This window comes from Grus americana, chromosome 9 (genome assembly GCF_028858705.1).
Source record: "Grus americana isolate bGruAme1 chromosome 9, bGruAme1.mat, whole genome shotgun sequence".
Lineage (NCBI taxonomy): Eukaryota > Metazoa > Chordata > Aves > Gruiformes > Gruidae > Grus > Grus americana.
In genome coordinates this window covers 22,219,822-22,243,967 of record NC_072860.1, presented here as the reverse complement: position 1 = coordinate 22,243,967, position 24,146 = coordinate 22,219,822, and the positions used below count along the sequence as shown (strand labels likewise).

The window sequence follows — 24,146 nt, the reverse complement described above, 5'->3', positions numbered from 1 at the left end:
ATGCTGAAAGACCATAGTAAAGGAGAGATATTTGATGCAATGTGCCGTGGGCTACTTAATTTTGCATATTGCACTACTTGAAGTAAGTAGGACTGGAACAGCTGTGCACTCGATCCTGGTGAAGACAAGAATCTCTCCCTTGGGGCATCGCTTTCTTCTGCCAAGCAGGAAAGTCAAATGATGGCTTTGCCTATGGACTTTTCTGTTCTCCCATGTAGTCTTTCGTCAGCATTTGGGCTTTGGCTGAGTATATTTGAAAGGATCATTATGGGTTTGATTTTTATTATTCCACACTTTATCCTATAATAAGATTTGGGTTTGCCTGTGCTGTCTTTTGGAGACTATTGATTTATTTATATTCTTGTTGAAGTTCTCAAAGATGGTGGCTCATAAGAGCATCGCTATTGTATTAGTAATACAGCATTGTTCGTTTCCTGTGAAAAGTTTGCATGCGGCTTAAAAATACTTTAAGCTAAAAGTTGTGTCACCCTGGAGCATGACTCAGCCGCGTACTAACAACTATAATTTTTACCTTGTGGAAGGCATTTAAGCAGATGTTCTCTGCTGGCAGCAAAATTGCTTATTTTTTCAAAGATGAAAATATTCATAGATATCTGCTCTTTTCTATAGAAAACTCCATCTTTTTTTCTGTGTTCTTAAAGAAGAGGAGACAATCAAATCAAATGTACTCCAGCTGCTTTTTGCGTCCACCTATGCCGAATGTCATTCATCACTTCTTAAGGCTCACTTCTCCTTTCGGATATGTGTCAGCACATATCGCTTAAAATCCTGTAAAATTAGTTTCTGCAGCTGTATTTCTGAGACTAGACTGGCCGCCTCCTTTTCTTTTCTCCTTTTGCAGTGTCTCCAGAAATCACTATTAACGATCACTTCTAGGGGACTAGCCCTATTGCTTATATAGCTCTTTTGAAGCATCTCTGAGATTGTTATCAGACTTTCATTTGACTTTTCAGTAAAGACCATCTGTAATAAGCTACTCTAGAGCTGATCTCTCGGGTGATGATTTGGGACCGGCGATGTTGTACTTGAGTAGAGGTCTGTCGAGCAAGAGGGCAGATGAAGCCCCTTTTATCCGTGCTCCCTGCGCTGAAGCCAAATCGTTGGCTGCAAGAACTGCCTGCAGAGCACAGATGAGTTTACACTTCCCACCCCGACACCAACTCTACCGCACGGGCTTAGAAAATTGCTTCTGTGAAACTTGTCCCTACAGCTGACAGTACTGTAACAAACATCTGACTTTTTTGTATTCTCACCATTGCCCCGTGTCTGAGACGCCTGCCACGCGCTGCGGGAGCTGCGACCCACTAACCGGCCACGCTTGACACGTGGGCTGGGAGAGCTGGAGAGAAACAACACCGTGCCGTGAACAGCAGCGTGCTGTGCCAGAGGAACCGGCCGGCTCGGTACTTTACAAACAAACATTGACCTGCTTCATCGTGTGGGCCTGCCCCATGCCGTGACCCCATGTGCAAGCATGGGATTGTCACAGGGACTGATGCAGGAAGGTCTCACACGTAGAAAATACCCAGAATTTGAGAGACTGCCCACAACTGTCCCAACATGACAGACAAGGCAGAATGGAAAATAACCATTGACCACGTGAAGAAGAGGCAGCTAAAGATTTTGAAAGCATTCTCAGACTTTTATCATCTCTTTAGTGAAACTTTAAAGGCAAAGAGACCCACCCTCTTCTCACAGTCTTCAGAGAATGCTAGAAATTATAATCTCAGACTGTTTTAACATCTATGGCATGCTTGCCAAGAATATCACAGTAAATCTAAGCAACTTCCTTCCTTCTGTAATGGTTGAGGATAATCTTTCCAGAATAGGAAAAAATCTGGCTTCATCCAGACTGTTTTTGTTAAAGGACTTTGATATAGCCTGCGAAAGAGGACCTGTGTTTTGGAAAAAGGCTGAAGGTTAGCCTGGTTTGGGCTGCATCGTACCTGGTGAAGCCGTGCCAATCCATCTTTTACAATGGCATAAGGCGCTCTGGTGTGAGACACTTCACTCTCTCGCAATCTGCATCTGTACCAGAAGTGTGCCGTAATGCATCAGCGCTGGCAAGTGACAGATGCCAGCCTGGAACAGCTGTGAGGGACTTCCGTAACTTGCAGCGTTCGGTGCGGTTAGCCTCTCACGGGAAAAGAAATTCAGTAAAATGCAAGGAGGTGAAAACTTCCCTTGTTTCAAAGAGCCACAAGGGAAGCCCAGCATTTTTGAAGGCTTCGGCCACTTCACTAATATTAATTCGATGGATCTGGTACTCTGGGAGGACTGTTTAAAATTCCAGCAGCAAAATAGCAATGCTAAAAAGCATGTCCAAGTTTACACATCATAACATGCTTTTCTCCATGTATACTTTCAAAATGCCAAAGGATATAGTTACAAGTTCTTATATTTACTGATGCAATTCTGTAAATTGTTTACTTTGGTGAAATGAATGGGAATTTCCAAAGACTAACTGCTGGGGCAATGGTACTGGCCGGTGACGGTGGCACTGTTGGTATTTTTAAGCAATTCTGCCTCACAGATGCAGCACTTCAGGGTTTGGTAAGTTAATGAATTACTGCAGCTGTTTCACACTGTTTGCGCTACGGTTTATTGTTCATACACTTAACCTTGAGGTACTGTTCTTACAGTAACACCGCTTAATTAAGACAGTTAAAATAGTTGAGCTGTTTCCTAGTTTTTTTTACCAAGTGACTGAGGTTATGTGAATAGTGGGAACAACTACTCACAAAACACTTTTCAGTTTCTGAGGCGGCTTTTAAGTGGGACGTATTGTCCAGGCCTATTGAATGGATGGATTTTCATTCTGTAGGAGAGTCTTTGTTGTTTGGGGTTTTTTTTAAAAAAAAAAAAGTTCCACAGCCCTAGAACATTTGCAGTGAAACCAGCCTCATATCAGAACCTTTCCTGGCCGCCCCCATCACTTCGATCAGCGTTATACGGCATATTCAGCTCTTTTGGTAGTCACAACTTGATCACTGCAGAAATGCAAGCCTAACACATCCCTAAACAGAGCTGTGGGCTGAAAAAGTCAGTGCAGGCTATTTGTGTGGAAGATACTTGTCCTTAATTTATAAAGTTTATGGCATGATATCACAAAATACAAGTTTTCAAACAATTTATGCGACCAGTCACGTAAACTTACTACGTGACAAGTGAATAGTTTGCAAATATATGCATATAATGTATAAAATCGTAGAATACTTTGGGTGGGGAGGGACCTTTAAAGGTCATCTAGTCCAACCCCCATGCAACGAGCAGGGACATCTTTGACTAGATCAGGTTGCTCAGAGCCCCCTCCAACCTGACAATGTACATCTGTTAACAAATATTTTCCAATAGAACATTTGTCTTCTAATTGTTTAAAAGTACAGTGTGTCCACCTGCAAAGATTCTGACATATTAATTCTAAATAAAATTAAAAGAAACTCTGTATATAAATGCAATGTTCCACATATCTGAAACAGCCCGGAAAGAGCGCATAATGATGTAGCATGGTACTTTGCACATCTCATGGAGTTAAGCTTAAATCTTGCGCTTCTGAAATCATTAATCTTATTGCTAATAGGTATGTGGTAGAGAGCTATAGAAACAGATGAGTACTTTGCTATGTTGCGATTACTTTTTTGTATATTAAATTAATTTGATAACAAAACTCCTGATTGAGCAGCATTTTCAGAACACTTGCTTATCTGATTCTCAAGCAGAGGTATATTGCAGATGTCTAAGAAGGACTATTTTTCTTGTACTGAATAGTTTATATTCTCCTACATCTTCCTTATGGGAGTTCCTAGTTCTTTTAGTCACCTTACCCCTTATCCATTACTAAAATATGCTATTAATATTAGGATGTGCTGGTCAGCAAAGCGAGGAGCAGTATCCTCTTCTTCATGAATATCACATACGCATTAATGTTCACAGTGCTGCTGCCCACGTAATTCATTCAGATTAGTTAGCTGCTGTGAATTCAGAGAGATGTCTACGATGAAAACAAATGTGCTCTTTAAGTTTAACCAGATTGCTTAAAATTTGCTTATCTTGCTCACATTTCTAACTGAGTAGGTATAGTTTAAAGGGCAACTGAAATTTTCTGTAGATGGCAATTACTATTCAATATTAATAGAGAGTGTCAAACTAAAGTCCTAACCAAGGAACTTGCGATCCAGAGAGAATATAAATTCTTCCCTCAAAATACGTCCTGTGTTCTTCTGCTATGCATTGATGCATTTATACTTGTACAATTTAACATTCGCTTTTAACAAAATAAAAGGTGACATTTGATTGCATAGGGAATTGGAACTGGAAACATAGCTAAATTATTATAACGCATGCCTGAACAGGTGGGTAATATAAGTGTTACCGCTTTCAGTAGCACAGCTCTCTGAAAAAAAACCCTTTAAGCTCATCGGACCAGTTTTTATAAGCTTTTGCGTTTTATTTTTAGAGTAGCATTTGTTGCTGTGTATTTTCTCACAGGCAGATTTATTTAATTTTTTTGCCCAACAAGACATTCGGCCCCTTCCTTTCACCCAGACACGAAGGTTGCTGGGTTATGAAACGCTGAGACGGACAGAACTCATCAGAGAGAAGGTTTGGTTCTTTCTTACGCATTCACCAGCCTGCACCTAGTCTTTTGCCGCATCGGGTTGTAGCAGTCCTGTACATGAGGAAAAAATCCATCTTGGCCTTCCCCTCTGCATTAATTTGAATGTTCAAATTAGGTCAGAGCTTAAAATAATTCAATCTACTAAGGTTTTCAACAACATTTTTTACCTTTCCCAACTCTATTATTTTATTTACTCTTCAGAAATGATGGAATCATATTAGAAAAAGGTTTATCTGAATGGCAAACAGAAATCATTAGCCAGGCAGATAAGCCTATAAAGCATTAAAATTTTTCTTAATGCAAAATACAGGGCCTGGTTGTGGCACGATCTGCCTATTTGTCTAACGGACATGTAACAGAGAAATGGTCCAAATGAGCTTAATAAACCTCTTTCTTAAATGCACAAAAGACCACATCCTCACTTCCATAATTCTATTAGAGTCTGCTCCTTTGGAGGAGATAAAAGAAGAGATAACCTCTCCATTCAGAATACAAAATAGCAATTGTTCAGCTGATGATTGGAATATTTCCAGTAGAAGGACTTAATTATGGAACAAAATTAGCTCAATCTGACCCTTTTAGAGAATAATACAAAAATAAGGGTTTTTTGCAAATGTCTTCCTGGAATAACTAAAATAAGGAATAATTTACTTCACTTTTTTTACAAGAGCAAAAGGTGGTAGCATATGATAGCAGCGTTCTTGCAGAGATGACAATCCAAGGATAATAATAAGACAGCGTTTGCAGAGAGGGATAATTTTAATAGACTGGCTGATACAGTTTTAAAACAGACAAGCTTTTAGACACAAGCCCTTTTCAGCAAGAGCAGGTTCACCTCTGTGACTCCAAATTGCTAGCTTAATATCTACATAATGCAATGATGGTGTCATAGAAATGCATAGAAACGCATTGTATCTATACTATTTACATACTAAGAGCTCCTCTTGGGATAAAGACAAAATACATTGATGCAATCTCCGTTGTATCTAAGTGATAAATACGAATAAGCACTTGCACCCACAGACTTTCAGACTGGGTAGGATGCTGTGTGTTAACGCTTTTCTCTATGGGTGTTTAGTTAGATGAGTTTATCTGTATTGAAGCACTTCTTGCGAGAAAAAAAACCCAACCACAAACTGGAAAGAAAAACCTCCGCTGTTTTATCAGTCCTATCTCTGATTTCATGACATTCGGAATGCTGCTAAGCCATGCTGATACTACTGCATACAAGAAAAAAAGGCATGAACAGGTGGTGATATTAACAGGCTTCTTATGGTTCTGAAAAATGAGATAGAAATGTTTCACGTCATGAAAGTCAACATCGATAATCATCCATCTTGTGTAGATATGGAAGTCAGCCAATGTGGTTCTTGCTGAGGAGGCGTGAGATATTTCTTTTGCATGGGAGCTGTTGCTCTGGACACAAGTCATAATTTGTCTAATATAGATGAATGAGGAGAATATTACTAATACTTCCTTCTTTTTTTTTTTTTTTTAAATAAACTGAAAGCTCCCCCTTCTGGCACATTTCCTGAACTGAATGCAACTTTCCTGATGTCTACTTTCAGCAACAGGAGACATTTCCTCTTTTGCTGTCTTTTTAAGATCCTTTTCACAAAGATGCTTTCAAACTGGTGTATTTATAGTTTCCCAAGGGTTTCCCATTTTCCCATGAAGCTTCGGGGCTTGATGTGAACTCATTTAACAGCAGGGGGTTGCCTTAAGGCTTCACCTATAATTTTCATCTGTTGCTTTTCCAGGTAAAGACTTACTTGTTTCCCACTTTGCTGCATATTATACAGAGTATAGAAAGCAACTTTTTCAGAAAGTTTGAGTGTTAGCATCTGTTTTGCTTCAGGGCAATCACTGTATCTCAACTGTGACCCCACCACCTATTTTCCTAATAAATGCCTTGGAATCACTTGGAGAAATCTACAGGATCTTTTTGAACCAATGTTGCACCTCTGCTGAGAGCAGATCCTGTCCAGGCTCAGGGAATCTGCAAGCCAGGGAAAGGGGAAAAAGCAAAAGAGGGACTTGTTTAGGGCACAATTTTGGTAACGGCTGTAGCTGCTCTCATCTCATTGCTGCCTGTCTTTCAAGGGCGGCCACTGTCAATTGTTCCTCTAATCCCTTAAATCAGTGCTTAATATGATGAACTGATTTATCACTGATTTTCCATCATCGTATACTGAGGCAAAGAAAGAGGAAGCCTTTCCTAGCATGTGCAGCCACAGGATCCTGTAGTTCCCATAATTTCCATCATTTTAATTTTGTTATAGTCACTGGTACCATCCCTCAACTCCAAACAGGCTGACAAAGGCAGTGAGACTGGTTAGGAAGCTTTCGTTAGATTCACTAATATGTATTCAAAGACATGGTGTCTCTGTGTCCTTAAAAACTATTTATGGGGGACAACATTTTAGTGGAGCATGAAGGCAGGAATGAATGCTCCTGTGCAGGAAGGATTATACTGGGGCCATCCTTTCACATAGGCATGCACACCAGCCCCTCTGGCTACACAGAAGAAAACAAAAGAGAGTGAAGCAGAATAAAACAACATCATATTCATCTCAACTCAGTACTGAGCTGTAAGAGTAAAATGAGAATGAATTAATTTATTGATGACTTCCTTTCTGGGCTTTCCTTGATTATCAAGGTGGTATTTTCTTCTATGGTAGTGATGCTACTTTGCTTTTCTATTCAGTTAAGTAGTAAACGTGGCAGGGTTTAGTTGCAGAATAGCGATTATTTTAAAGTCCAGTGTCAGAGTAACAATTTACTATGGCTACAGTGAATGAAGTATGCCCATTAGACTTGGTACATTAGGTCTGGAAGTGGGAGAATTGCTGGCCTGGCACCTTATGCCGCTTTCCAGTTCCCTCTCCATGGTAACAAAAGTCAGGATTGACCTACACAAACAAAGGTGACCGCCCTAAACGGAGCATGGCTCACCTACGGAGGCAGCGAGGCCAATTAGCTTTCAATAGAGTTTACAGCAAAGGAGATCTGTTCGTATAAACGTCTACACGTACGCCAGAATTCCAAATGTAAGCCATTTGAAGTCAAATCAGAATAATAATAAAGTAACAAATGACGTGTCCATTCTATACGTGGATATAGATACGCGCATGCACCTATCTGTATTCTTGTGAAATTCTTTATGTATGTATACGCACATACGTATTTCTTCTTAGAAATGTATCAAAAGCTGTTTTTATTGTCATAATGAAACAGTAGGACTCCTTTGAGGACCATTTGTCTGAAAAACTGCTGTAAACTTCTTTTGAGTAGGCTGTCTGCACTCAAGAGAGTTAAATCAGCAGAACTTTGACGAGACTAGAAGACCCACTAATATCTAATTAATGTGGAAATAATTGTTGTAATGGTTGCATTTCTCTACAAAGCGTATAGTGAAAAACAGTTACACTGTCGATTTAGTGAGTATGAAATCAGTTTGATATGCAAATGGAGGTGCTGGGCTACTTCATAATGTTGGTATTATTTAAACATTTGTTTATTAAGCTGAGAAAATTGAAAATGTCAGGAAATGGGATCCAAAAGCAAAGCAACGTCTTTTATTAAGAGGGACTTGCTTCAAACTTTATGTTGTCCATCTTTTAGAGTCAGTAGGCTCTAATGAGAAGTGTAACAGCAATGCTAAACACGAGAGTACTGCTGGGAGCAGTGTCAAACAGTTGTTCCTGCACCTGACAAGTTCCACCATTTTTCTTCCAGTATGAATAAAAAGGAGCAATTCTTGTGCTCTCCGGATTACTCCTGAGCTCTTATCTTTTTGATGTTAAGGGGTCATGGAAACAGCTTAAGTTGTCTTTATCCATTTAATGTAGATTCAGTTAACTCAGGTTAATGACTATGGGCTGGAGCTCAGGGACTTGAGAGCTGCTCACATTGTTCAGCCTGGCTTGTCCTGTGACATAAGCTGCGTTTATGGGGGGAGAATAAATGAAAAGAGAGTCTGTTGCTGGGGCACGGTCTACAGAGAAGTGGAACTGTTGTCTCTTAGGTATGCACAAAGCTCATGGCTTCATCTAAGCACAGAAGCGCAATACACAGTTGATCAAATCATTTACAAAGTGACTGCAGCGTACCTGTTTGCTAAACCTTTACTCTTAATGCAGTCAACATGAAGTCTTTGGGAGTAATATGTTGTGACCCGTTGAGACTTAGGTGAGTGTTTTGCTTGGGATGTATCTTCATCTTCCCTACATTAATGTATCATGGCCAAAAGAGTGAATACCAAATAATTTGGTTCAGGAAGAGCACAAAATTGCAAATTGTTGTCCAGTGAATATGGAAAATTATTTAGTTGCATAATATTTAAGAGCATCTACTTTTGAAATCTTACTTAGAAGATTGCAACAGGACTACTCAGAAGAGCACTTGCTTAACCTTTCTTTTCTCATTTATATTCACAGGATTTTTGAGCACTGGGGACCAAGCAGCAAAAGGAAACTATGGCCTCCTTGATCTAATTCAAGCTTTGCGATGGACTAGTGAAAATATTGGGTTCTTTGGCGGTGACCCATTAAGAATAACTGTTTTTGGATCTGGTGCAGGCGGTTCATGCGTCAATCTGTTGACTTTATCCCATTATTCTGAAGGTAACCGTTGGAGCAATTCAACCAAAGGTATTATGCAGGTTGCAAATTTTGACAATTTTGGTGTCTGCATGCCACCGCCATTAGTACTATGTGATGCTCTGTATATTCTCTTTGTTCCTATGAACTGTTGAGTTCAGCTCAATATTAAGCAAACTTTTTAAAGGCTGTACAAGCCACCTTCTCCCTCAGCTCTTCCGTGCATGTTTAAATTTTGGGTCACTTTCTTCTTTTTCCTATGGAGCTTTGTAGAAACACTTTATAGCAGACTTCTGAACAGTATTTTCTCGGTGCATCGTTTGCGTCTCTTTTCTTTCCTACCTAAGGGTGTCCTTTTTGGAAAACCAGTCAGTCATGCTCACAGTAGATGAGGTCGTCTATATTCAGACAGTCATGAAAGGCATGTTTAGTTTCTCACGAGGAGGAGAATTTAAAGAAAACTAAAATGACACAGTTTCTCTTTTCAGGCTAACAGCTGAAATGCTTAAAACTATTATTTTCTGTGAAGGAAACAAGTACCTAGTTCAGAAATCTTTTGTCTGAAACTGCATGAACTTCACTTGCTGTCATCTAATAAAAGAATGGTTGAATGTTTTGCATGCATGATCCAAAATTGTCAAAGCATCCAAGTTGCAAATGGATTTTCTTCTATATGTTTTTTCCTATTCCATAACTAACACCTTTTCTCTCCAGTTGAGGCAGACAGCAGGAAATTAAAAACATGCTGTTTGAGGCACCCAATTTTTTTCCTATGATTTTTTGCAGCAAAGTTCCACACAGTTTCTCTCATTTGCATGGCTGTTGCTCATTGATCACATCATTACTTTTGTCTCATTGTTTTCACGCATTTTTATCTGTATTGTTTAGTTTTACGAGGGACATCACACTGTGCCCTGTGCATACAATCCTCCACTGATTTATATTGCTGTATCTCCATGGGGGACTAATTGGCCAGTCATAAAAAAAAAAACCAAACCACCACTGACATTAAAAGAGCTGCATTTACCCAAAGTCATGATGCAGAGCCCACTGAGGTCAACAGAAACGACAGATTCTTTAGATCGGGCCTTTACTCTATTTTAAATGAGAAAAAAAAATCTAGCTATTGCAAGACAGGTCTGGTGGAAAATAGACTGTGGTTTAAATTTTCATCTATTTCCACAATTTGGTTTTTTAATGTAATTTGTAACCTTTTTTTCCAATATTCCCTGCAGTTAAATAGGACATATTTATAAACTGGCCTATAAGAACAAGCTGTAAGCATTAGCTCATTACACTGTGAACTGAGGGTCACACCGCACCGTCTTTTTTAATCAGAACTCACAAAAATAACTTTTGTCATAGAGGATTTAACTTAAGGTTGAATGAGGAGACCTGGTTTCTCCTCTCATAGCTCTTTCTTGATCTTAATCTTGATCTTCCCGATGTAACATGTCCTTAATGTGAAATGCCACATTTACAATATCTGGACAGTCATGGGTTGCCTCTTATCAGCAATTTTTACCCCGGCCAGAATTCTGCCAGGAGCAGAATTTTTGGGGGGAAACTGATTCAGTAATTCACCAACATCGCAGATGAAAGGATTAGGGAGGGGACTGTTGAGAGCTTAAGGATGTATACTCAAAATACAATTGTAAAAGTAAATTTTTTAGAATTTCTTTTATGAGAAAGAAAAACATGCTTTATTGAAATTTGGATTAAACAGAACAATGTGCCACCCCCCCATGTACGTTAAGTTTCATTTGGGGACGGTTAGACCTGCCATTGAAAAGAAGTATTAAAATAAAAATTGGACAGCTTCAAACAAGAAAAGTTATTTCAAGTTTTCAAACATTCTCAAATATCTTAACATTTTCAGAAAACCTTTTGTTTCACATTATTAACCAGTCTCTTTCATAAGCTGTAAAATCGGATGCTCTCTTTGCTTCCTTCATTTCCCTTTGAAAGGGTCCCTTGGTAGTCGAGAGGAAGCATTCAGCCTATTTCAAGATGGTGCTGTTCATAGCTGCCCATCTGCGAGTGGGCAGAACAGCACCCATCTTTAGAGAGTGCTCTGACAGTGTGGATGAATATATGCAAATTATTATTATTTACTTTGGTGAGACTTTGAATAGGAGTCACAAAGTGATAGGGTCCGTTGAACATTTAAATCTTCTTTCCATAAGCTATAATAATCATACACGTTATCAGATAAAAAACGTCGGTCTGCATCCTGTGTGGTACTGGCTTCTGCCAGGAATTATGTGACAGAATGAAAATAATTTTTCATACTGTTGTTTGTTTTTCACCAAATGGTTTGAAAGGAGGAATATTTCCGTAAGCATTCTTCAGCAGAAGGAGGGATGTTTAGTTTCATTTCTGAGGATAACTTTATGGCCAGAGGACTTGACCACTTTTACTTAATTCAACATTTAATGTTTATGTAGCACTTAGCGAGCCATAGTGTTTATATCAGCATTTTCTTAATACGTAGCTTACACTTTCTGTCCTTGTTCCGAGATATTTAATAAAGCAATAAAAATAGATTTACACAATATGCAAAAAAGAAACATTATGAAGTATCATGAAATACACCTCTGTGAAAATTCAGTTTTGTCGTTTAGTTACATTTATTACAATGCCTGGATGCTCTGCAGTAATTCCACTGGCTTTGAGCTGATTTATACTAGCTCAATATCTGACCTTGTAAACATGCAAATATATTTTTACCTGCTTTATAGCTCAAGTTCTTCCTTATTTTTTACTCATATCTTGCAAGGAAATAATATCTTGAATATGACTTCTCATAAATATAAGGAGAGGCTTGAGTTTACATATTTCAGTCCCCACGCCTATCTGATTTTAAGACTTTTGGATTTGAACCTAATACAGTCTAGAATGATTTTAAAAGTCCTCAGAAGCCTGTAAAATGTTTCCTGCCAGCAAGCGATTCCAGCTAACTTCTGAGTGTGGAGGGCCTGGTACTGCAGCAGAGGCTGTAAAGGCACGTCTCTGGCTTGATTTACAGGCTGTGGAAGTTTCTTATCAACAGAAATACGTTACCTATCAAAGTAAGAGCCATCTTTTGCAATCATGGAATAAAATTCTGAGGTAAGCTGAGCACCCTAACTCCATTTCCTTTAGTGGGAGTATCCAGCAGTTCATCAAGCACCGGACCAAAGATACATTCGTAGTAAAATTGAGTGAGTGAGGCCAGATGTCACTTCCAGTCCCCGAGCACCTCTGCCCAAGTCAGTGGAATTACTCAGGTGTCTGTGCGCATAAGTAAAACCAAATTTTGACCCATATATCTTAAATCAGCAGAACGTACGTATGCCATAGACCGTTTTGTATTACCCACAGTGAGCTACAGGAGGCAGGGTCCAGTATAAAATATTTTCCAGGAATTAGTGCAAGAGACGTGCTACTGAAATGAACTGGATGCACTTCCATGAAAATGCAAAAAACCGGAAATGTCACGCTTACCTAAACATAGTCTAAGTTTCTGACGTTAGAGATGACCACTATTTTGTGCAAGGTTCGGAGTCAAAATTTCTTTCAGAACCCAAATGACCTTCCCCAAAGGGAGTGGGAAAAGCCTCAACACAAGGGGAGCAGAAGAAGTATCGGAAAAAGGGTGGAGTTTTGATTGCATTAAAGTCAATAGCAAAAAAATTGGATTGATTCATTGGCTACACGGGGGTGAGGCTTTCATCCATTATACACTCAAAAATACTTACAGAAGGGAGAGGAAAATGTCAATTTAAACATATTTTGTTATTTTTATGAATAGAATTCCTAGGCCAGAGTGCTAGTTAGATCAGCATAAATTCAAATTAATTGCACTGAAGTCTTTGGGGTTTGATACAAGTTTATATGCCGTGCCAGATCATACTCTCTCTCTCTCCTCTAAATGAATACCTGAATATATGTTTAAATCTCTGAATTACAAAGCTAAATAGTGTAAAATATATAATTTCCCATTTTATGTAAGTGTGACCACTATAAACCTTCATTAAAAAAACTCCTTAAAAGGAAGGATCTTGACTCTTAGATGCTTATAACTTTAACAGGTACCTTTAATAGTACCTTCTCTTCTCTTACTCCAGAATATAAACTTTTGCTATGATACACAATTCAAAAGCACTGCACCTCTCAAACCAAATTTATTCCCAAACAACACATAAAAAAGCAGTACGTTAGTACACAGTTGTATGCACGCATGCTGCTGATGGCTTGAACAATATCCAGAAATTTAATCCATTTTAGAGACTTGTTGACTTGTCCTCCAATCTATAAATTACTTTAACTTTAAGAATTTCTTTCAAGCGTTATCCTACCTAAGGTAATGCCACTTCTTTTTCTTCTTGAGTTTCTTTTGAAAATCTGTTCCTCAGCTGGATTGAGGTAGAATCATTTGCTTCAATTTCTGCACATATTGCATTTATTTTGTATACATTACCTATAGGTACAATGACAGTCAGATCTCACCATCTTGTGTACTTAAGTACTATTAAGATTCAAGTAGCTCTTCTGTTAAAGTTTTCTATTGTTTCAAAGGGCTCCTTTGAATCTTTCAAGTATGTAGCTGTTTCAAGGTCACTTCAGTAGTTTTTAAATATTTCTCCCCACAGGACTTTTTCAAAGAGCAATAGCTCAAAGCGGAACAGCTCTCTCCAGCTGGGCGGTTAGTTTTCAGCCTGCAAAATACGCTAGGATGTTGGCTACAAAAGTTGGTTGCAACATGTCAGACACTGTAGAATTGGTAGAATGTCTGCAGAAGAAGCCTTATAGAGAACTTGTTGACCAGGACATTCAACCAGCAAGATACCATATAGCCTTTGGACCGGTAATCGATGGCGATGTGATACCAGATGATCCTCAGATATTGATGGAACAAGGAGAATTCCTCAATTACGACATCATGTTGGGAGTTAACCAAGGGGAAGGATTAAAATTTGTTGAAAATATTGTGGACAGTGAAGATGGCATATCAGCTAGTGATTTTGACTTTGCAGTTTCTAATTTTGTCGATAACTTATACGGATACCCTGAAGGCAAAGATATATTGAGGGAAACTATTAAATTTATGTACACGGACTGGGCAGATCGACACAATCCTGAGACCAGAAGGAAAACGCTGCTGGCTTTGTTTACTGATCACCAGTGGGTTGCACCAGCAGTGGCTACAGCTGATCTTCACTCAAATTTTGGATCGCCTACATATTTCTATGCCTTCTACCATCATTGCCAGACAGATCAGGTACCCGCCTGGGCAGATGCAGCCCACGGAGATGAAGTTCCTTACGTACTAGGAATCCCCATGATTGGTCCTACTGAATTATTTCCTTGTAATTTCTCCAAAAATGATGTCATGCTGAGCGCAGTGGTGATGACATACTGGACCAACTTTGCAAAAACTGGGTGAGTACCTGCTAATGAATACTCTTGTATACAAAGTCGGGATATAAAGATGCAGTGCTTTCCCTTGGCTGTCTCCCTTGGGAATGCCTCTGTACTTGCAGGACGAATAAGACACTAAGAATTGGGTTGCATATTTATGTTTATTGTAACGTCCCGCAGCCCGCTTACACATTCTAGTAAAAGGAGCGAATAAATATCTTTGCAAACATTCTGTGTGAAAAAATTAAAAAAATACTTTGTACACAAAAATAATTAAGGGATCCCCAGAAAAGTGCAAAATTAAGCATTTAACATATGTGTATAGTTAAAAATGGTTGCATTAGTAACTGACTTTACCCCAGCACTGATAATATTTTCATCCTATGAGATAGGAAATGACATAAATATTGCATCAAATATGATAGAGCTTATTTTAATAATGTATTTTGTTTTACATTGACACTTCCGACCATAAAATACGTGACTTTAAACTTGAAAAAATGTTGTCATTTTCATTAATTCTGCTTTCACTGGTAGTTCAAAACACTCTTCTGCCTTCAGCCATTGGACTGTAAGTCACTACGTGTTATCCTGATTTATGCCCTGCCGTGGTCTTTCACCTCTGAAGGCCACAGATACTGCATGTGAACTGAAATGCTGACCTTCATGAGCTTTATGTTACTAAAAATGAAAAGCGAAGCTTAGTGTCCTCCCACACTGGTCTCTCATAGACATTTGTCCACGTTACCACGCTGCTGGCAATCTGTCCTCAGCAGCAAGAGATTTCAGCGTGAGAGATGCTAGCATTTGGGGGAAGTTGCTGAAGTCTAAGTAAAAGAAGGGTTCATTTGCATAATGCTGTTTCTAATCAAGATTATTAAGGCCTCTAATTTTAGGAAATAGCATTCTGCTCTGTCCAAAGGCAGGCTTAAACATTAAATATAAAATCTTAATTATGTTAATTTTATAATTCCTTTTGAAATACTTTGTAACATTGGAGATATTTTTTTTTTTTTAGTGACCCAAATCAACCAGTGCCGCAAGATACAAAATTCATCCATACAAAACCAAATCGTTTTGAAGAAGTAGCATGGACCAGATATTCTCAGAAAGACCAACTGTATCTTCACATTGGATTAAAACCACGAGTTAAAGAACATTATAGGGCCAATAAAGTGAACCTTTGGTTGGAACTGGTACCTCATCTGCACAATCTTAACGACATTTCACAGTATACCTCTACCACAACTAAAGTGCCATCAACTGATAATACTTTCAGACCAACAAGGAAAAATTCTGTTTCTGTTACTTCAGCCTTTCCTACAGCCAAACAAGATGATCCCAAACAACAACCAAGCCCGTTTTCAGTGGATCAAAGGGACTATTCAACAGAATTGAGTGTCACTATTGCAGTTGGTGCATCTTTGCTGTTCCTGAACATTTTGGCCTTTGCAGCATTGTACTACAAAAAAGACAAGCGGAGACATGATGTTCATAGGAGATGTAGCCCACAACGTACTACTACCAATGATCTTACCCATGCACAAGAAGAGGAGATAATGTCCCTCCAAATGAAGCACACTGACTTGGATCATGAATGTGAGTCCATCCATCCACATGAGGTGGTTCTTAGGACCGCCTGTCCCCCAGACTACACGCTAGCTATGAGAAGGTCTCCTGATGATATTCCCTTAATGACACCCAACACCATCACAATGATCCCCAACACTATACCAGGGATTCAACCCCTACACACATTCAATACATTTACTGGAGGACAGAACAATACTCTGCCCCATCCTCATCCCCACCCCCATTCACACTCAACAACCAGGGTATAGCCAGACAAGACGAAACAAACTTTATTTTTTGATGGATTACAGTAGGTGATATTACTGAAGATTACTTGGCTTTCAACCTACAAGACTCTTACTATTTAAATATGGAGGAATATTATGTGAATATACATATCAAGAACTTTTGGGGTTTTGAAAAAAATGAATTGTACATATATCAAATGAACTTAAGAAACAAACAAACAAAACAAAGAAAAGAAAAAACAAAAAAAAAACCCAACTGTTTGCAATTGCTTGAAGCAGTTGTCCTGAATGATACTTTTTCATTCACATTCAAGTATTAATTTTTTGAAGATTTAAGTTACATAATGGAATTAGGCATGTGCAACACAAACAGGAAAGAACTATGACTGAGAATTTTAAAAACCTATAAATATGCACAAGGGACACACTAATGGAATGTCAGATAATTTTCACCAATTTTTATTTGGACCTGTTTTCTTGTGTAGACCATATTTACATATTTGAATAAGTACACAAAGCACCAATGCTGTTAAGGCCTTAGAAAGGGGCTCATGCTGAAATCTGCCAGTCAAAGATGTTTTACAGCCTGGCAGGTACAACATTATCACATAAGTGCTGTCAGTATAAAGTTGTGGGAATAAAGGAAACTGGATATTTTTAGCACGATGTGCATGATAATTTATATGCTTGGTGGCTGTGCTGCTGATTAAGCCGTAATTAAAATTCTTATCATCCCATTGGAGTTTTTAATAGAAGCTTTCTCCATCAATTGGCACAACCTAAAGAAGTTTTTTAAAGGGGCAAAAGTAATTACAGTAAAATATTTCAGTTTAGCTTCAGAAACAGAAGGAATTGCAACAGTTCTTAAAGGTATTTATGGCATTCTAGGTATACAGTGGTGAACCCTCGCTGATATAAATCCCAGACAAAAAAATCTGTATTATTAACGTTGTTCTTCCTTTCCACCTAAATAATTTCTAACTTAAACGTAACTATAACTTTAATGGAATGTCCTTTGATGAAGGATCTATAATCTGCTGTGATTTAGTTACAATTTATTTAGTTCAAATTGGTAAGGTAAAGTGTGCCCAAAAATTTAATTGCAATGATATTTTGCAATATGAAAATGCCCCAATATTACTGCTCTGATTACACCTTTCAGTTTATTGTTTAAACTCATGTTGCATGTTACAAAGTTTACTTATAATACTTTAATATAAAGTTAATTCCCTTTTTGCTATACGTTAGCTTTGCCATTCAAATGAATTCTCTAGACCAGATGGCAACACTGTAGAAAAAGAGGGTATGTAAGAATGGGGAGAGAGCCAACAACTGGAAATTTTTAAATCTGAATACTACATATGTTTGTGTGATTTGCAATGAATGTTCTAAAATCACAAGAAATTTTCCATTCCCCTGTTGCTTTCCAGTAATTATATACCATGGTCCTTTCAAAATGTTTGTATATGTAATCAGATGTACATTTATATAAAAGAAATAATTGAGATGGACTTAAGAGCACATCCCTGATACTTTCTCTCTTACCTGTACTATATTTCTATTAGACTAAAGTTATGTGATTTTTTTTTACATTTTTTCAAATTACTAGCAATTTTGATAGTTTGTAAGATAATGCGAAGAACTTTCTCTGACAAACTAACTGCAGTAACAGAAACATTTCTTTTCAGTTACTCTTTTTCAAGAATGAAAGCTTATTACACACAAAAATTGTATACTACTTGATGGAAAATTACTTTGTACTTCTTGGCCATATTACTGGTCACTGAGTGAAATAAAGATAATCTGGATAACGAATATTATTCCAATGCTAAGAAACCTGATCTTTGCTCATTAAAGAGCTAAAATGTTTATTGCTGTTTTGTCATTTTTTTAATGAAGTAATGGTAACTGTCTCAAATAAAGAGTAATATCTTAAGACCAGTCTGGTTTTTGAAGACATGAACATGCCTTCTACAACGAATACAACTGCATATTTATGGGCCAGTCCCATCTACAGCCATTTCTTACAGAAATACTGACATTCTGACTGTAGGATGTCATAGTACTACACGCAAATCTCCCCTAGCTTTCAGGAATAAGTTAAAAATGCAAATATCAACGCCAAAAAAAAGCCAAGGAACAGGCCTAATTGAAATAGATCTGCAGTATTCCGTGACAGGAAAAAAAATTACCCGGGTTTTATTCGGGTGCTTGAACTTTCTTAAACGATTGCTAGGAAGTTCAAAGTGTGTTGGCTAACATCAAGCACAAATGTTAAAACTGAAGCTGAAAGTGAAATAAAGTACTGCAATTTCAGTCATTTTATTTAGCTATTAACAACAAACAAGCAAAAAAAATCCATATATTAGTGCGTGTTACAGTCCCCACTTTTAAATTAAGCTCTTTTGGTAGAAGCGTTTAAAAATAGTCTTCAAAATCCAGGGCGGTCTGTGTGCAATTTCTGCCTGATGTGGTTGTGCTTTTAGACTGTGACCTGCCAATGTAAACCAATAAAAAGAATTGTCTGCCATCTGATAATTATTGTTTAATAGGAAGATTGTATTTTGCTATGTTGATGAAACAAAGAAAAAAAATACAAAAATATTGATGGCCATAAAATGAGATATTCATGAAATATGATTTTATGTGCTTTTCTTAACTTTATCAAAACCAAAATAACTTTCTACTACAGTTTATTTGTGGCCATATATCTATATATCTCTATATATACAGTATCTGGTAATTGTTTACTTTTATTAGTTACAAAATAAATGATTTAGGTAAACCAAGCATGACACTACACTTTATTTCTGTCAGCCAACAGTATTTCAAATGTGAAAGATGAAGGCAACAACACAAATTTTATCACTCCTGTTTGGAAAAAAAAAAAAAAAGAAAAAAAAAAGTCCATTCCTGTGATGCAGATACTGTGAACGATACTTTAGTGGCTACTTTATAATTCCATTACAGCAGCTGGCTTTCCAGAAGTAAGATGGTGTCCCGCGTTTTAACACAACATTAAGAAAGACCGAGAAATGTTTTAAAGTTGAAAGAAAATAAAAATATAGGAAATGGTTTTGGAATATCTTCATTATGCTTCATGGAATATAAGTTTGTTCTTTTTAAAATATTTATGTTTGATTTGTTTTCCACGGTAGCCTACAAGAAAGCAAAACTGAGTGTGGTATTTAATTTCTTGTATCATCCTTGGACCAGATTTCCAATAAAATTAGGATATCAGTCAGTCTTTGGAAGTTCAGTCAAAATATAAAAAGCCTGCATTTATTGCTTTCACACTTTTGTAAATATGTTTGCAGACCTTTTTAAGAAAATGTATTCTACCATTTTGAGAAAACAAATAACAATGGAATCATTGTCTCGTTTATCTATTAAAATTACAGGCAATATAATGTGCTGTGCTGACATTTCTAGGAGAAATAAAGCAGATAAAACCGCATTTTGCTCAATGGTATCTCAGTTGGTTATACATGGTATTCTCCACCCACTGAAGACTTGCAGGGCACGGATGAACTACCGGAATATAATGTTCCATAGGGAAATGTAGTTGTTGGTTTCGATGTCTGTACTAAACATGGATTCCTATGTCACAAGCCTTTAGTTATTGGATATTTTGGTTATTGAAACACCCTGAAAACACAATGAGTAGTCTAACAAATAAGGACGTTACAGATTTAGAGACACCACTGCACAGAAAATACTGGCATTTCTGTTGCCAACTTCACTAAGAGGTGAAACAGCTGAATTCATAGGAAGCTCTCAAACATCATGGCATTCTTCTGATGTTTCTAAGTCGTTTTTTTCCTGTGGTGTTAGTTTAAAATATTGGCCTTTTTTCCCCCCTTTCTTCTAGTAGCGAACTGTTACAGATGATCGCTTTTTAATGTAAGCGAACATTAGATAATTTAATTATTATTGTGAAAATGTGCTCCCAGATAAATTAGATTAATGGGAAATTCCCTGCAGAGGTTTTGTTATTTTTCATTCAAAGCTCTTGTCAAAATATCTGTTGCAGCAGTTCTGCTTTTTTTTTTTTTTTTCCAGTCTGTAAGCTCAGGGACTTTCTCCAAATAACATTAAAAATCTCTTTTTCTATTTGAAATAATAACACTATAAGATTAAGATGTCCTTCTGAGGCCTCCAAATAAATATGAACAATTTGAAACATGGCGAACGGGCTTTTACTCTAAACATTCTAATTTGATTTAATTCTGGCACATCGATACATTTGTATGCAGACTAGAAATTAGCGGTATTTGCTACAGCGTTCAAGAGAACTACGCAGCAGAATCAATGAGTTAACCACCAGCCCTGCGCAAACTCCCTTTTCTCTTAGGTTCTGGTAATGCTATTGTATAATGGATTTCTTATTTACAGATTCAGTAAAAGCTTCACTTTGTGAAATGGGAAACGGTTAGAACAAGGTAATGAACTTTATCTGGTGGAAAATGTTTAGGAAAAAAATGTTAAGAATCACCTAGGAAGCACAGATTTTTACGTGCAACCTGGCTTCATTCCTTTTTGTTGATATTATAATTCTCAGTAATTCATACACATGCAAAACTATCATTTCTTTAATAAGCTTTAGTTGCTAAAAGGAATTTAAGTATTATATGTAAATAGTGGATTAAAGCCTATTCTGAGTTTAGTTTCCCTTGCTAGTGGGATGAATGAAAAACCTCATAGAAGTGCAACAAATTTGTACAAGTAATTTTCATACGGTATCTTGAAATGTGTATTCTTTTCATCTGAAGATAAAAGCACCGCCACAGCAGTAAAAGCCGTTGTATTCGTTTGTCACAGAAAATGCCTTCTTGTATATGTATGCATCTTTCTCTCCAAGTCCATACTCACATGCACTACTCCAGTCAATAGAGGAGATTTCAAAACCATGAATAAACATGGAATTTCACCTTTTTGCACCATGGGGAGTCGATTCAAAGTTAAATGCAAGTGCTCAGTGTGGAGGTAACACCGATACCTCATTCTGCATTCTCCACTGTTATTGACCAGATGCTCAGCTGATGACTCTTTTTTAGCACCAGCTGAATTAGTATTTATCATAGGACCATTGAAATCAATGAAGCCCCGACAATTTACACCAGCTATCGATCTGCTTCCGGACCTTTAATGTTCATCATGGCTCATCTCACCTTCCAATTCTGCATATCTTCTCACGCACATGAACACCCACTCACAGAAATTATTACGAGTATAACTACCTGATATATGAGCACTACCAGGCACTAAAATGTGCTTTAAAATATGCTTATAGTTAGTTGTATGTAAGGCCAAAATTCAGAAAAAAAGAGTCTTCTACATAAAAATAAAATAATAAATCCCTGGTAATTACTCTGATACAAAGAAAAGGTTTGTACCGCAGATTGCAGCCTTAACATGCTATAGTAAGTTTTATGTTAAAATCTTTTTAAAAAGGAATGTTCGGTTCTGGCTGATCCTCAAATCTATATGTTGACCTACATGTCAAAGACACAATGACACTTTACAGCAGTTGTAAGCCCGCTCTGCTCTGTTTCGTTCCGGAAGGGAAGAGGCATACCACCGAGCCACGGGCTTGCTGTAAATTCAGGACAGAAATAGCTGGATTTTCTCTGTCATCTGCATTGTCCCTCTCAGTGTCAGCAACGCCAAGTGCTCAGCATTTATGAGCTTAGCTTTAGAATGATGCCATTTAAAAAAAAAATAAATAAAATGTGGAGTTCTTAAGTCTATAGGGTTGGGCAGTTAGTATTCAGGTTTTCTGTTCTACAGCTGTAAGAGCCGGTAACTTTTTCTTCAAACGCAAGTTGATAATGCTGGCAAGCAGAGCTGATAATACTAGAGCTCAATTAACAAGAGGTTCATGAAAGACTGTATGAGCTGATAACAGTTTAACTGTATTATTTAAGAAACAAACAAAAATAAAGACAAATTTTACATCTGGTCATTTTGTTCAGTTGCTGTGGAAGTTAATGAGAATTTCACTGTTGACTTTACTGAAAGCAGCGTCAGTTCAGAAATCTGTATGAACTCCTGTGAGGTCTATATAAAAGTTAAACAGCTATGGCCATGGCTTCTAAGAGTCTTTGGATGTCTCTTTGGATGAGTTATTTATCCATCCGTATTTCTGCAAAGAAAAGCATGCATGTTCAGGTATTCACACTTGGTGGCCAAATACAGATAGGTTCTTCCCAAAAAGACACATCACCGTGACACTGCAAAATCAGCTAATATACCTTATTTTTTCAGTGGGTTTTGTGAGCTTGGTCTCAACACTGGGTCAGCAGGTGATTGTATCTTATGGGCGTGAAGGATAGAAAAAGAAAATTTGGGACTGCAAAGCAGTCATGGGCCAGACCCAGTGCAATATACTTGATATAAATTTTCCCTGAAATGGGTGGGGCAGAACCTCCTGGCAGGAGGCAGTTTGGGAGAGTGAGATGTATGAGGTACCTATTTCATCCATTAATTAGTAGAAACAAATTCAGCAGTAATTTAAAGCAATTAAGAGTATACAAAAAGGTCTAAAAATAATATATGGGTCATTTGTCACCAAATACGTTTTCAGAAGTCATGCAATATTTTACTGATTGGTGATAAAGATGTGGTTGTACAGTGTTGGTTTTTTCTACTTTTCACAAGGTAACTCCTATGTAGTGGTAAAATTTGGCTAAGCAGATGAATAAATTTTGCTCTCATTTGCATACAGGTAAGTCTAGAGCAATTTCATGAAGCTGGAAAGATGGACCTTCACTGAAAAAGTAAGTAACATCCAAAGCAAATTAATTTTGGACAGCTAGTAGAGATTCCCATGTAGAACTATTTGTTAATTTTTTTCTTTAACATTCATCAATTTGCCATAAATATATTTTTCTCTCCCCAGTCAGTAACTGGAGTGAGTATACCATGCAGCTCTTCATAGAAGATGAAGATAATATGAACCATTGGTTTCTTCTCATGAATCATGACTTTGGTGTCCAAGAACAGAAAAAGTAATAAAAGAAGAAAAAATAGCAAGCCAGGTTTTGGAGTTTGTTTTGGGGTTTGTTTGGGGTTTTTCTTTTTTTTTTTTTTTTCTCTCTAGGCACATTCAAGCATCTTGATTCTTTGAAGGCTCACCAAAACCCAGGAAAGGATACAACCGTAACTGCTGCAGCCAGGAGCTTTGTTGGGAATTTTCCTCTTTCCTTGTCCAGGAGGAAAGGAGACTTCTCCAGAAAAGCAGTCCCAACTGTAGCTCTGAAGCACACCAAGGAAGTGTGAAAACACTTGCAAATTCTGCAATGTTTGATGGAAGAAGGAGCACATATTGTCAAATTTAATAAAATATTAGTAATGTTTGTATATTTGGGAGTCTATTAACTTTGTTTTAAAAAATAAGTAATCCTTTTTCAACAATGCAGTTTATCTTAAAGCTAAAAGGGCTACTTGGTTAGTAGAACTTGGACTGTGTTGTAATAGTGCCTGTGAATTCCCCTTTGTCCCATGCTTCTCCTGGTTCCATTCTACAGTTCAGTTCAGGGATTTTATTTTAAAACTAGAAAGTCTCTATTTCTATCATCGAGTTGCTTCAGTATGGACTACTGCTAGGTGCAGTTTGTTCTCTCTCATTCATTCATCATTTACTCAAGTATATTATCCTAATCCTTTCAGTTATAATTTATT

At 37.5% G+C, this 24,146-nt stretch overlaps 1 protein-coding gene across 7 annotated transcripts in view; it reads left to right on the top strand.

Moving 5' to 3' along the window:
* NLGN1 (neuroligin 1) overlaps positions 1 to 19,914 on the top strand; it is a 400,680-nt gene extending 380,766 nt beyond the window's left edge. For 6 of the 7 annotated variants that reach the window (XM_054835932.1, XM_054835935.1, XM_054835934.1 and 3 more), the window contains 3 exons: positions 9,079 to 9,291; positions 13,875 to 14,664; positions 15,662 to 19,914. In XM_054835932.1, the coding sequence (XP_054691907.1) occupies positions 9,079 to 9,291; positions 13,875 to 14,664; positions 15,662 to 16,484 (1,826 nt within the window). In that variant the 3' untranslated portion in view covers positions 16,485 to 19,914. The remainder of the gene's footprint in view (positions 1 to 9,078; positions 9,292 to 13,874; positions 14,665 to 15,661) is intronic. The other variant, XM_054835936.1, reaches the window with a different exon arrangement.
* The last annotated feature ends 4,232 nt before the right edge of the window (positions 19,915 to 24,146 follow it).